The sequence below is a fragment of the Salmo trutta genome, unplaced genomic scaffold (genome assembly GCF_901001165.1).
Source record: "Salmo trutta unplaced genomic scaffold, fSalTru1.1, whole genome shotgun sequence".
In the NCBI taxonomy this organism is placed as follows: domain Eukaryota; kingdom Metazoa; phylum Chordata; class Actinopteri; order Salmoniformes; family Salmonidae; genus Salmo; species Salmo trutta.
In genome coordinates this window covers 3,513,636-3,527,708 of record NW_021822962.1, presented here as the reverse complement: position 1 = coordinate 3,527,708, position 14,073 = coordinate 3,513,636, and the positions used below count along the sequence as shown (strand labels likewise).

General features: G+C 44.6%; 1 protein-coding gene and 1 long non-coding RNA gene across 2 annotated transcripts in view; one reads left to right on the top strand and one right to left on the bottom strand.

Annotated features, from left to right (window-relative positions):
- Window positions 1-12,935, top strand: part of cpvl (carboxypeptidase vitellogenic like) — a 17,695-nt gene extending 4,760 nt beyond the window's left edge. The window contains exons 5-13 of the mRNA XM_029746736.1: window positions 2,041-2,099; window positions 2,764-2,843; window positions 7,516-7,582; window positions 7,855-7,977; window positions 8,204-8,335; window positions 8,475-8,573; window positions 8,747-8,920; window positions 9,474-9,656; window positions 11,857-12,935. Coding sequence (XP_029602596.1) covers window positions 2,041-2,099; window positions 2,764-2,843; window positions 7,516-7,582; window positions 7,855-7,977; window positions 8,204-8,335; window positions 8,475-8,573; window positions 8,747-8,920; window positions 9,474-9,656; window positions 11,857-11,955 — 1,016 coding nt within the window. The 3' untranslated portion in view covers window positions 11,956-12,935. The remainder of the gene's footprint in view (window positions 1-2,040; window positions 2,100-2,763; window positions 2,844-7,515; window positions 7,583-7,854; window positions 7,978-8,203; window positions 8,336-8,474; window positions 8,574-8,746; window positions 8,921-9,473; window positions 9,657-11,856) is intronic.
- LOC115187738 (uncharacterized) lies at window positions 684-2,062 on the bottom strand. Its single transcript, XR_003876127.1, has 2 exons — window positions 1,995-2,062; window positions 684-1,902 (listed from the first exon to the last, which is right to left on the bottom strand). It is a non-coding gene; the product is annotated as an uncharacterized LOC115187738 (long non-coding RNA).
- Window positions 12,936-14,073: the final 1,138 nt, after the last annotated feature.

Below are 14,073 nucleotides of genomic sequence, written 5' to 3'. Positions count from 1 at the left end.
TAATAACGTGTCTCTGTACTGACCCCTGTCTAGTGTGTAATAACGTGTCTCTGTACTGACCCCTGTCTAGTGTGTAATAACGTGTCTCTGTACTGACCCCTGTCTGTCATTTCTATTTGATCATGTATCTCTGTTCCTACTGTAGTGGTAGGACCTTCATCTCTCTCCGTGTATCTCTGTTCCTACTGTAGTGGTAGGACCTTCATCTCTCTCCGTGTATCTCTGTTCCTACTGTAGTGGTAGGACCTTCATCTCTCTCCGTGTATCTCTGTTCCTACTGTAGTGGTAGGACCTTCATCTCTCTCCGTGTATCTCTGTTCCTACTGTAGTGGTAGGATCTTCATCTCTCTCCGTGTATCTCTGTTCCTACTGTAGTGGTAGGACCTTCATCTCTCTCCGTGTATCTCTGTTCCTACTGTAGTGGTAGGACCTTCATCTCTCTCCGTGTATCTCTGTTCCTACTGTAGTGGTAGGACCTTCATCTCTCTCCGTGTATCTCTGTTCCTACTGTAGTGGTAGGACCTTCATCTCTCTCCGTGTATCTCTGTTCCTACTGTAGTGGTAGGACCTTTATCTCTCTCCGTGTATCTCTGTTCCTACTGTAGTGGTAGGATCTTCATCTCTCTCCGTGTATCTCTGTTCCTACTGTAGTGGTAGGATCTTCATCTCTCTCCGTGTATCTCTGTTCCTACTGTAGTGGTAGGACCTTCATCTCTCTCCGTGTATCTCTGTTCCTACTGTAGTGGTAGGATCTTCATCTCTCTCCGTGTATCTCTGTTCCTACTGTAGTGGTAGGACCTTCATCTCTCTCCGTGTATCTCTGTTCCTACTGTAGTGGTAGGACCTTCATCTCTCTCCGTGTATCTCTGTTCCTACTGTAGTGGTAGGACCTTCATCTCTCTCCGTGTATCTCTGTTCCTACTGTAGTGGTAGGACCTTCATCTCTCTCCGTGTATCTCTGTTCCTACTGTAGTGGTAGGACCTTCATCTCTCTCTGTGTATCTCTGTTCCTACTGTAGTGGTAGGATCTTCATCTCTCTCCGTGTATCTCTGTTCCTACTGTAGTGGTAGGACCTTCATCTCTCTCCGTGTATCTCTGTTCCTACTGTAGTGGTAGGACCTTCATCTCTCTCCGTGTATCTCTGTTCCTACTGTAGTGGTAGGACCTTCATCTCTCTCCGTGTATCTCTGTTCCTACTGTAGTGGTAGGACCTTCATCTCTCTCCGTGTATCTCTGTTCCTACTGTAGTGGTAGGACCTTCATCTCTCTCCGTGTATCTCTGTTCCTACTGTAGTGGTAGGACCTTCATCTCTCTCCGTGTATCTCTGTTCCTACTGTAGTGGTAGGATCTTCATCTCTCTCCGTGTATCTCTGTTCCTACTGTAGTGGTAGGACCTTCATCTCTCTCCGTGTATCTCTGTTCCTACTGTAGTGGTAGGATCTTCATCTCTCTCCGTGTATCTCTGTTCCTACTGTAGTGGTAGGACCTTCATCTCTCTCCGTGTATCTCTGTTCCTACTGTAGTGGTAGGACCTTCATCTCTCTCCGTGTATCTCTGTTCCTACTGTAGTGGTAGGATCTTCATCTCTCTCCGTGTATCTCTGTTCCTACTGTAGTGGTAGGATCTTCATCTCTCTCCGTGTATCTCTGTTCCTACTGTAGTGGTAGGATCTTCATCTCTCTCCGTGTATCTCTGTTCCTACTGTAGTGGTAGGATCTTCATCTCTCTCCGTGTATCTCTGTTCCTACTGTAGTGGTAGGATCTTCATCTCTCTCCGTGTATCTCTGTTCCTACTGTAGTGGTAGGACCTTCATCTCTCTCCGTGTATCTCTGTTCCTACTGTAGTGGTAGGACCTTCATCTCTCTCCGTGTATCTCTGTTCCTACTGTAGTGGTAGGATCTTCATCTCTCTCCGTGTATCTCTGTTCCTACTGTAGTGGTAGGATCTTCATCTCTCTCCGTGTATCTCTGTTCCTACTGTAGTGGTAGGACCTTCATCTCTCTCCATGTTTTGATGTGTTATTTCACCTGTTTACAGTGGGCTACAGAGACTATCCCTGGACATCCAGATACTCTGTTCTGTACATCGACAATCCAGTACGTATGGCTTCTACTTCCTTAGTGTGAATGTATGAACACAGTTTGTTTGCATCCAAATGGCACCCTATTCCCTTTATAGTGCTCTACTTTTGACCAGGTCCACTTTTCAAAAGAAGTGTACTAAATAGGGAATAGGGTGCCATTTAGGACATCCTCTATCACACAGGTTTGATTTGGTTTCTAGGCTGCTTTAATAGTTTTCTCATCAAAATGTGTGTAATGTTACTTAATAGTATGTGAATATAATGTAATGTTACCTAACAGCATGTACAGTGTGTGATTGTAATGTTACCTAACAGCATGTACAGTGTGTGATTGTAATGTTACCTAACAGCATGTACAGTGTGTGATTGTAATGTTACCTAACAGCATGTACAGTATGTGAATGTAATGTTACATAACAGCATGTACAGTATGTGAATGTAATGTTACATAACAGCATGTACAGTATGTGAATGTAATGTTACATAACAGCATGTACAGTATGTGAATGTAATGTTAGGTAACAGCATGTATAGTATGTGAATGTAATGTTACGTAACAGCATGTACAGTATGTGAATGTAATGTTACATAACAGCATGTACAGTATGTGAATGTAATGTTACATAACAGCATGTACAGTATGTGAATGTAATGTCAGGTGTGTGTTTCTTGTCCAGGTAGGAACAGGGTTCAGTTTCACTGATGATGAACGAGGCTTTGCTCAGAACCAGGATGATGTAGGCAGAGATCTGTACAGGTAAGACTGGTCACTGAGGTTCATGTTCTCTGGTCATTAGGCTGTATTTACAGACAGCTCAATTCTGATCTTTTATTCACCAATTGGTCTTTTGACCAATCAGACCAGCTCTTTTGCCCATAATAATGGGCAAAAGATCAGAATTGAGCTGCCTGTGTAAACGCAGCCTTACACTATGCACAGATTATAATATCATTCTATCATATTGATGTGGTTCCTGAGATGGAAAACACTTCTCTAAGCATTGTAAAGATCTGATGGTGGCCTTTCTGAGTGGTGCAGTGGTTTAAGGCACTGCAGGGCTTGAGGCCTCACTACAGATCCGAGTTAGATCCCGGGCTGTGTTGCAGCCGGGCCGCGACCGGGAGGCCCATGAGGCGACACACAATTGGCCCAGCGTCGTCCGGGTTAGGGGTGGATTTGGCCGACTGGGATGTCCTCTTTCCATCGCGCTCTAGCGACTCCTGTGGCGGGCCGAACGCATGCGCGCTGACACAGTCAAATCAAAGTTTATTTGTCACGTGCGCTGAATACAACAGGTGTAGACCTTACAGTGAAATACTTACTTACAGGCTCTAACCAATAGTGCAAAAAAGGTGTTAGGTAAAGAAATAAAACAACAGTAAAAAGACAGGCTATAGAGGTAACGAGGCTATAACAGTAGCGAGGCTATAGAGGTAGCGAGACTATAGAGGTAGCGAGGCTATAGAGGTAGCGAGGCTATAACAGTTGCGAGGCTATATACAGACACCGGTTTGTCAGGCTGATTGAGGTAGTATGTACATGTAGATATGGTTAAAGTGACTATGCATATATGATGAACAGAGAGTAGCAGTAGCGTAAAAGAGAGGTTGGCGGGTGGTGGGTGGGACACAATGCAGCTAGCCTGGTTAGCCAGTGTGCAGGAGCACTGGTTGGTCGGGCCAATTGAGGTAGTATGTACATGAATGTATAGTTAAAGTGACTATGCATATATGATAAACAGAGAGTAGCAGCAGCGTAAAAAGAGGGGTTGGGGGGGCACACAGTGCATATATATCCGGGTAGCCATTTGATTACCTGTTCAGGAGTCTTATGGCTTGGGGGTAAAAACTGTTGAGAAGCCTTTTTGTCCTAGACTTGGCACTCCGGTACCGCTTGCCATGCGGTAGTAGAGAGAACAGTCCATGACTGGGGTGGCTGGGGTCTTTGACAATTTGTAGGGCCTTCCTCTGACACCGCCTGGTGTAGAGGTCCTGGATGGCAGGCAGCTTAGCCCCAGTGATGTACTGGGCCGTACGCACTACCCTCTGTAGTGCCTTGCGGTCAGAGGCCGAGCAATTGCTGTACCAGGCAGTGATGCAACCAGTCAGGATGCTCTCGATGTTGCAGCTGTAGAACCTTTTGAGGATCTCAGGACCCATGCCAAATCTTTTTAGTTTTCTGAGGAAGAATAGGCTTTGTCGTGCCCTCTTCACGACTGTCTTGGTGTGTTTGGACCATTCTAGTTTGTTGTTGATGTGGAGGCCAAGGAACTTGAAGCTCTCAACCTGCTCCACTACAGGCCCGTCGATGAGAATGGGGCGTGCTCGGTCCTCCTTTTCCTGTAGTCCACAATCATCTCCTTAGTCTTGGTTATTTTGAGGGATAGGTTGTTATTCTGGCACCACCCAGCCAGGTCTCTGACCTCCTCCCTATAGGCTTTTTCGTCGTTGTCGGTGATCAGGCCTACCACTGTTGTGTCGTCTGCAAACTTAATGATGGTGTTGGAGTCGTGCCTGGCCATGCAGTCATGGGTGAACAGGGAGTACAGGAGGGGCCTGAGCACGCACCCCTGTGGAGCTCCAGTGTTGAGGATCAGCGTGGCAGATGTGTTGCTACCTACCCTCACCACCTGGGGGCGGCCCGTCAGGAAGTCCAGGATCCAGTTGCAGAGGGAGGTGTTTAGTCCCAGGATCCTTAGCTTAGTGATGAGCTTTGAGGGTACTATGGTGTTGAACGCTGAGCTGCTGTCAATGAACAGCATTCTCACATAGTTGTTCCTCTTGTCCAGGTGGGAAAGGGCAGTGTGGAGTGCAATAGAGATTGCATCATCTGTGGATCTGTTTGGGCGGTATGCAAATTGGAGTGGGTCTAGATTTTCTGGTTAATGGTGTTGATGTGAGCCATGACCAGCCTTTCAAAGCACTTCATGGCTACAGACGTGAGTGCTACGGGTCTGTAGTCATTTAGGCAGGTTGCCTTTGTGTTCTTGGGCACATGGACTATGGTGGTCTGCTTGAAACATGTTGGTATTACAGACTCAATCAGGGACATGTTGAAAATGTCAGTGAAGACACCTGCCAGTTGGTCAGCACACGTCCTGGTAATCCATCTGGGCCCGCAGCCTTGTGTATGTTGACCTGTTTAAAGGTCTTACGTCGGCTACGGAGAGCATGATCACACAGTCGTCCGGAACAGCTGATGCTCTCATGCATGCGTTAGTGTTGCTTGCCTTGAAGCGAGCATAGAAGTGATTCAGCTCTTCTGGTAGGCTTGTGTCACTGGGCAGCTCGCAGCTGTGCTTCCCTTTGTAGTCTGTAATAGTTTGTAAGCCCTGCCACATCTGACGAGCGTCGGAGCCGGTGTAGTATGATTCAATCTTAGCCCTGTATTGACGCTTTGCCTGTTTTGATGGTTCGTCACAGGGCATAGCAGGATTTCTTGTAAGCTTCCGGGTTAGAGTCCCGGAGCACCTTGAAAGCGGCAGTTGTACGGTGTTCCTTCCGACACATTGGTGCGGCTGGCTTCCGGATTAATCGAGCAGTGTGGCAAGAAGCAGTGCGGCTTGGCAGGGTCGTGTTTCGGAGGACGCATGTCCAATATACATCTAGGACCTTGGTTATGGCACCATGGTCTCTGCTCAATGTACATCTAGGACCTTGGTTATGGCACCATGGTCTCTGCTCAATGTACATCTAGGACCTTGGTTATGGCACCATGATCTCTGTTCAATGTACATCTAGGACCTTGGTTATGGCACCATGGTCTCTGCTCAATGTACATCTAGGACCTTGGTTATGGCACCATGGTCTCTGCTCAATGTACATCTAGGACCTTGGTTATGGCACCATGGTCTCTGCTCAATGTACATCTAGGACCTTGGTTATGGCACCATGATCTCTGTTCAATGTACATCTAGGACCTTGGTTATGGCACCATGGTCTCTGCTCAATATACATCTAGGACCTTGGTTATGGCACCATGGTCTCTGCTCAATGTACATCTAGGACCTTGGTTATGGCACCATGGTCTCTGCTCAATGTACATCTAGGACCTTGGTTATGGCACCATGGTCTCTGCTCAATGTACATCTAGGACCTTGGTTATGGCACCATGGTCTCTGCTCAATGTACATCTAGGACCTTGGTTATGGCACCATGGTCTCTGCTCAATGTACATCTAGGACCTTGGTTATGGCACCATGGTCTCTGCTCAATGTACATCTAGGACCTTGGTTATGGCACCATAGTCTCTGCTCAATGTACATCTAGGACCTTGGTTATGGCACCATGGTCTCTGCTCAATGTACATCTAGGACCTTGGTTATGGCACCATGGTCTCTGCTCAATGTACATCTAGGACCTTGGTTATGGCACCATGGTCTCTGCTCAATGTACATCTAGGACCTTGGTTATGGCACCATGGTCTCTGCTCAATGTACATCTAGGACCTTGGTTATGTCACCATGGTCTCTGGTCAATGTACATCTAGGACCTTGGTTATGGCACCATGATCTCTGTTCAATGTACATCTAGGACCTTGGTTATGTCACCATGGTCTCTGCTCAATGTACATCTAGGACCTTGGTTATGGCACCATAGTATCTGCTCAATGTACATCTAGGACCTTGGTTATGGCACCATGGTCTCTGGTCAATGTACATCTAGGACCTTGGTTATGTCACCATGGTCTCTGCTCAATGTACATCTAGGACCTTGGTTATGGCACCATGGTCTCTGCTCAATGTACATCTAGGACCTTGGTTATGGCACCATGGTCTCTGCTCAATGTACATCTAGGACCTTGGTTATGGCACCATGGTCTCTGCTCAATGTACATCTAGGACCTTGGTTATGGCACCATGGTCTCTGCTCAATGTACATCTAGGACCTTGGTTATGGCACCATGGTCTCTGCTCAATGTACATCTAGGACCTTGGTTATGGCACCATAGTCTCTGCTCAATGTACATCTAGGACCTTGGTTATGGCACCATGGTCTCTGGTCAATGTACATCTAGGACCTTGGTTATGTCACCATGGTCTCTGCTCAATGTACATCTAGGACCTTGGTTATGGCACCATGGTCTCTGGTCAATGTACATCTAGGACCTTGGTTATGGCACCATGGTCTCTGGTCAATGTACATCTAGGACCTTGGTTATGTCACCATGGTCTCTGGTCAATGTACATCTAGGACCTTGGTTATGGCACCATGGTCTCTGCTCAATGTACATCTAGGACCTTGGTTATGGCACCATGGTCTCTGCTCAATGTACATCTAGGACCTTGGTTATGGCACCATGGTCTCTGCTCAATGTACATCTAGGACCTTGGTTATGGCACCATGGTCTCTGCTCAATGTACATCTAGGACCTTGGTTATGTCACATGACACCCATTGTTTTTCTCATCTTGTGTCTTTGTCCTCTAGTGCGTTGACTCAGTTCTTCCAGATCTTCTCTGAGTATCAGTCCAATGACTTCTATGCTACAGGAGAGGTGAGTTTGGTTCTAGTCTCCACATCTGTGTTACACATAACATTACACAACTTCCCTACATCCTAGTTGGCAAGTTCCCCAAATCCTAGCTACAAAGACATCTGCTTTTTATTCCCTTTTATGATGTTGAACAAGGTCTTAAAATTGTTATTTTAGGGTCTCTGCTATAGCAACAAGAATAATCTTTCCACATAAATGCATAATAACATAAAATTGAAATGACTCAGAACGCAGACACTAAAATTGATTGGAATTGTCTTCGATGTCCTCAGTCCTATGCAGGAAAGTATGTCCCTGCCATTGGTTACTACATCCATAAGCATAACCCCATTGCTAAGGTGAAGATCAACTTCAAGGGAGTTGCCATTGGAGACGGCCTCTGTGACCCAGAGCTGGTGGGTTGTTTTAATACACTGTGATTTCAACTTTACTCAGCATTGTTTGACACTTCTGATTTAATATGAAATATATCATTAAGATATATTATTATATCTCCAGGATGATTTTTTGTTTTGTTTTTGTTCTTCATTTGCTCTTTCCGTTGGTCTCACTTGTTCTGTCTCTCTCTCTCCCCATCTTTCCCTCTCTCCCATTCGCTCTCTCTCCCCTTCTCTCTCTCAGATGCTGGGAGGGTATGGAGACTTCCTGTACCAGACAGGTCTGATAGACATGCTCCAGAAACAGTATGTTGAGCAGCAGACAGCCAGCGGGGTGCAGCTCATCCAGCAGGAGAAATGGGTGGAGGCCTTTGAGGTAAGACACTGACTGCATCTGCTAACACAATAACCTGTGTGTTTTTGTTGTCCACTCCACATATCTGAATGTCTGTCAGTCATTCTTTCAAGGCCTCCAACTTCCTGGTACATTCTTCCACTATCCTCTTGTCCTGCAGGTATTTGACAGCTTGCTGAATGGTGACATTCTGCCGTACCCCTCATTCTTCCAGAACGCCACTGGCTGCTCCAACTACTTCAATTACTTGCAGTGTCAGGTAGGTACACAGAGCAAGGCTTACACAGACACCTAACTGTTTGAATTAAGGTCCAGTTATATTACCCAGAGAAGGTATATTTCCTGAATGAAATGTGTCTTCTTACACACAGATGCACGTTTTAAATAAAGGTTAAATAATAAAATGTTATGTTATGGTTCTCTATGCTACAGGAGCCTGCAGACCAGGAGTATTTCTCCCAGTTTGTGACGCTGGCAGAGGTGCGGCGCTCCATCCACGTGGGGAACCTGACGTTCCACGACGGCTCAGAGGTGGAGAAACATCTGCTGCAGGACGTCATGAAGAGCATCAAACCCTGGCTCGCCACGCTCATGGACAACTACAGGGTGAGACTAGAGTCAATGCCCATCTAGCACTCAGACATGCTACGGTTCTATTAACAGCACAGATATATAATATATGCCATTTAGCAGATGCTTTTATCCAGAGACACTGACGCGTGCGTACATTTTATGTATGTGTGGCCCAGGGAATCTAACCCACAATCCTTGCTCTGCGAGCGGCGCGCTCTACCTACTGAGCCATGGTTTAACTTTGGTTTACAGTATCAGTCACTAGCTACGGTGTCGGTCACTAGCTACGGTGTCGGTCACTAGCTACGGTGTCGGTCACTAGCTACGGTGTCGGTCACTAGCTACGGTGTCGGTCACTAGCTACGGTGTCGGTCACTAGCTACGGTGTCGGTCACTAGCTACGGTGTCGGTCACTAGCTACGGTGTCGGTCACTAGCTACGGTGTCAGTCACTAGCTACGGTGTCAGTCACTAACTCCTCTCCTCAGCTATTGTTTGGACCACCATACTGTAATCATTGAATAAATGCCTTATCTGTGTTTCTCTCTCTCTTTCTTCTGTACACACACACACACACACACACACAGGTGTTGATTTACAGTGGTCAGCTGGATGTGATTGTGGCGGCCCCCCTGACCGAGAGGTTCCTGCCCACGGTGAACTGGACCGGGGCTGATGAGTTCAACAAAGCCTCTCGCTTCCATTGGAAGATCCAGCCAGAGGACACAGAGGTGGCTGGATATGTACGCCAAGTAGGGGAATTCTACCAGGTGAGTACTGCATGTCTGTGTCCAGGGGCCAGATTTACAAAACCTTCTTAAGAAGACATTTCTTCTTAACTGCCATGTTTTTTCCTTAACTATAGACTTAAGAAGAAAGTTAAGCAAAGTTGCTATTCCTCAAAAAGGTTAGAGGAAATTCTCTTGCACTATTTCTTATGTTTCTCCTTAAGCAAAAAGTTAAGAAATTTGATTCTTGAAAATAAAGTTATTGGAAGTGTTCTTGCTATCCAAGATAGCTGAACCATTGTCTTATCTCCGGGCAGTGAGAGAAAAAGCTCATGAAAGCAATTGAACATGTTTAATTCACTCACAAACGTCATTTGAAAGTTTCAGTATTTATTATTTTAAACCCAAGAACATGTTTTAGAGGAGTAATCCCATTTGGAAATTTGCTAACATGATTGCCATTGCTAGCCAGATAGCTAGCTAAATCGGTTGCCAAGCAACAAACATCTTAAGACGATACAGTTGACATCGGAAGTTTACATACATTTAGGTTGGAGTCATTAAAACTCGTTTTCAACCACTCCACACATTTCTTGTTAACAAACTATAGTTTTGGGAAGTCGGTTAGGACATCTACTTTGTGCATGACACAGGTCATTTTTCCAACATTTGTTTACAGACAGATTATTATACTTATAATTCACTGTATCACAATTCCAGTGGGTCAGAAGTTTACATTAACTAAGTTGACTGTGCCTTTAAAAAAGTGTGAAAAGTGCAAATCAATCCCAGAACAACAGCAAAGGACCTTGTGAAGATGCTGGAGGAAACCGGTACAAAAGTATCTATATCCACAGTAAAACGAGTCCTATATAGACTTAACCTGAAAGGCCGCTCAGCAAGGAAGAAGCCACTGCTCCAAAACCGCCATAAAAAGCCAGACTACGGTTTGCAACTGCACATGGGGACAAAGATCGTACTTTTTGGAGAAATGTCCTCTGGTCTGATGAAACAAAAATAGAACCGTTTGGCCATAATGACCATTGATATGTTTGGAGGAATAAGGGGGATGCTTGCAAGCGAAAGAACACCATCCCAACCGTGAAGCACGGGGGTGGCAGCATCATGTTGTGGGGGTGCTTTGCTGCAGGAGGGACTGGTGCACTTCACAAAATAGATGGCATCATGAGGTAGGAAAATTATGTGGATATATTGAAGCAATATCTCAAGACATCAGTCAGGAAGTTAAAGCTTGGTCGCAAATGGGTCTTCTAAATGGACAATGACCCCAAGCATACTTCCAAAGTTGTGGCAAAATGACAACAAATTCAAGGTATTGGAGTGGCCATCACAAAGCCTTGACCTCAATCCCATAGAAATGTGTGGGCAGAACTGAAAAAGCATGTGTGAGCAAGGAGGCCTACAAACCTGACTCAGTTACACCAGCTCTGTCAGGAGGAATGGGCCAAAATTCACCCAACTTATTGTGGGAAGCTTGTGGAAGGCTACCTGAAATGTTTGATCCAAGTTAAACAATTTAAAGGCAATGCTACCAAATACTAATTGAGTCTTTGTAAACTTCTGACCGACTGGGAATGTGATGAAAGAAATAAAAGCTGAAATAAATAATTCTCTCTACTATTATTCTGACATTTCACATTCTTAAAATTAAGTGGTGATCCTAACTGACCTAAGACAGGGAATTTTTACTAGGATTAAATGTCAGGAATTGTGAAAAACTGAGCTCAGGTGTATGTAAACTTCCGACTTCAACGGTAGATAAGAAGATGTTTGTAAGAAAATCATTAAATCTTAAGAAATTGTTGAGGAATTGCACTTACAGATTATCTTATAAACTTATTTTTTTTAAATTTTTATGCAGCTTCATAAGTTATTTGCGTAAGAAGGTTTTTGTGAATCTGGGCCCAGGACTTTACTGGGTATTCAGGGCATTTGGCCACCCTTTAAAATGGAAAATGTTAACGTAGCATAACTAAACATAATGTGAGTAATTTAGCAGTAGCTCTCATGCAGAACACCTTAGTCAGTGCATTCAACTAAGTTCAGTCAAAAAAAAACAAGCACGTGACAATTATTGCAAGTAGAGTCTTATTGAAAATGGCTGTGCCAGGAAGATAAGATCACCTTTATGGACACCAGGTGGGAACACAGTGCTGCTGATGGGGAAACTGGTTCACGTGCTAAACCTGTCTGACTGTCTGTTTGTCTCCTTGTCATGCAGGTGATTATACGAGGGGGAGGGCACATACTACCGTACGACCAACCACAGAGGTCCTTTGATATGATTGACAGATTCCTCTCAACACAGGGATTTATTTGAGTGAGCGGGACTGAGCAGGAACAGTTGATCTGAGTTCCTCCACCTTTTGATTCGGAGTTTCTCCAGATTCCCAGTGGCTGTTTATTTCACTATTGATTTTAGCAAGTTCGGAACCATGGAAAGCCAATTATACATGGTAGAGGTCTATCACCTAGAAAATAATACATGTCATGGATAGAGACGTTTGGACAGCTATGTTGCCTTCATCAGAGTTTAATGACATCCTACTTTAACCCTCAGATTGTAACTGCACTCTGATGCACTGCCAACCAATTCTCATGTTTGCTATTCTGTGGATCCGCCAAAATGAATATTTTTTGAATAATGATATATGTTGCACATGATCAATATATGATTAAGATGAAGAGATGGCATGCAATGCAATTGTAATAAAAAATAAATGAAACAAACATGGGTCTGTCAAACAAGTTCAATGGATGAACACCAGAGGGCGCTAGTGTTTGTTATACTGTAAATGCCTAGTGGTGTTATACTGTAAATGCCTAGTGGTGTTGTCCCTTGTAAATGCCTAGTGGTGTTGTCCCTTGTAAATGCCTAGTGGTGTTGTCCCTTGTAAATGCCTAGTGGTGTTATACTGTAAATGCCTAGTGGTGTTGTCCCTTGTAAATGCCTAGTGGTGTTGTCCCTTGTAAATGCCTAGTGGTGTTGTCCCTTGTAAATGCCTAGTGGTGTTGTCCCTTGTAAATGCCTAGTGGTGTTGTCCCTTGTAAATGCCTAGTGGTGTTGTCCCTTGTAAATGCCTAGTGGTGTTGTCCCTTGTAAATGCCTAGTGGTGTTGTCCCTTGTAAATGCCTAGTGGTGTTGTCCCTTGTAAATGCCTAGTGGTGTTGTCCCTTGTAAATGCCTAGTGGTGTTGTCCCTTGTAAATGCCTAGTGGTGTTGTCCCTTGTAAATGCAAAAACGTTACTGAATAGTGTCTCTTATACAACTTTAGTAAAAAGTTCCATTATCCAACTTCAGATAATGACCTTTTTATTCTACATGTCAGATAATTCAGTCATACTCAACCATCCTGTTTAATCAAAGAAATAACAATTCAACTATGAATAGGCTGCAATACCTGCCTCTGTTTAGGTAATAGTAGGTACTACTCCGAGAACTCAATAACCTTTACAGACAATCATGGCAGACTGTTTTAGAAAGTACTAACCAGTAACAGAAACAGGCTGGCATGATCATCTGGTGGGTTTGGCAGTGAGATGACTGTACTCCTTGCTCTGTCACGTACCAAACCATCATGCTACTTATCAGCTCATTAAAGTTCATTTAAGCAGTCTAGACATCTCCATATTTACTGATGGTTTTAGAACATTTAAACATACAACTATTTAATGAGCAGTCAATGGTCAGGGCTTTTGTATTGGAAGACCATGTGGATTATTGGTCACTAAGGAGTTGCTTAGGCCTCAGGCCTATCTATCAGGACATGCTTCCCTTGCCACATATTCACACACATCCTATTTACACTACAGTACCATAAACATATGCTCTACTGTATATGTAGATACACTGAGTGGACAAAACATTAAGAACACCTGCTCTTTCTATCACAGACTGACCAGGTGAATCCAGGTGAAATCTATGATCCCTTATTGATGTGACTTGTTAAATCCACTTCATCAGTGTAGATGAAGGGGAGGAGACAGGTTAAAGAAGGATTTTTAAGCCTTGAGCCAATTGAGACAAGGATTGTGTGTGTGTGGCATTCAGAGGGTGAATGAGCAAGACAACAATGTCTGTGCCTTTGAACAGGGTATGGTAGTAGGTGCCAGGCACACCGGTTTGTGTCAAGAACTGCAACTGTTTTTTCACACTCAACAGTTTTTCCCGTGTGTATCAAGAATGGTCCACCACCCAAAGGACATCCAGCCTACTTGACACAACGGTGGGAAGCATTGGAGTCAACATGGGCCAGAATCCCTGTGGAACGCTTTCAACTTCTTGTAGAGTCCATGCCCCACCGAATTGAGGCTGTTCTGAGGTAATAGGGGGGGGGGGGGGGGTGCAACTCAATATTAGAAAGCTGTTCTTAATGTACTCTGTATATATACCACAGGAGGTTGGTGGCACCTTAATTAGGGAGAACGGCCTGGTGGT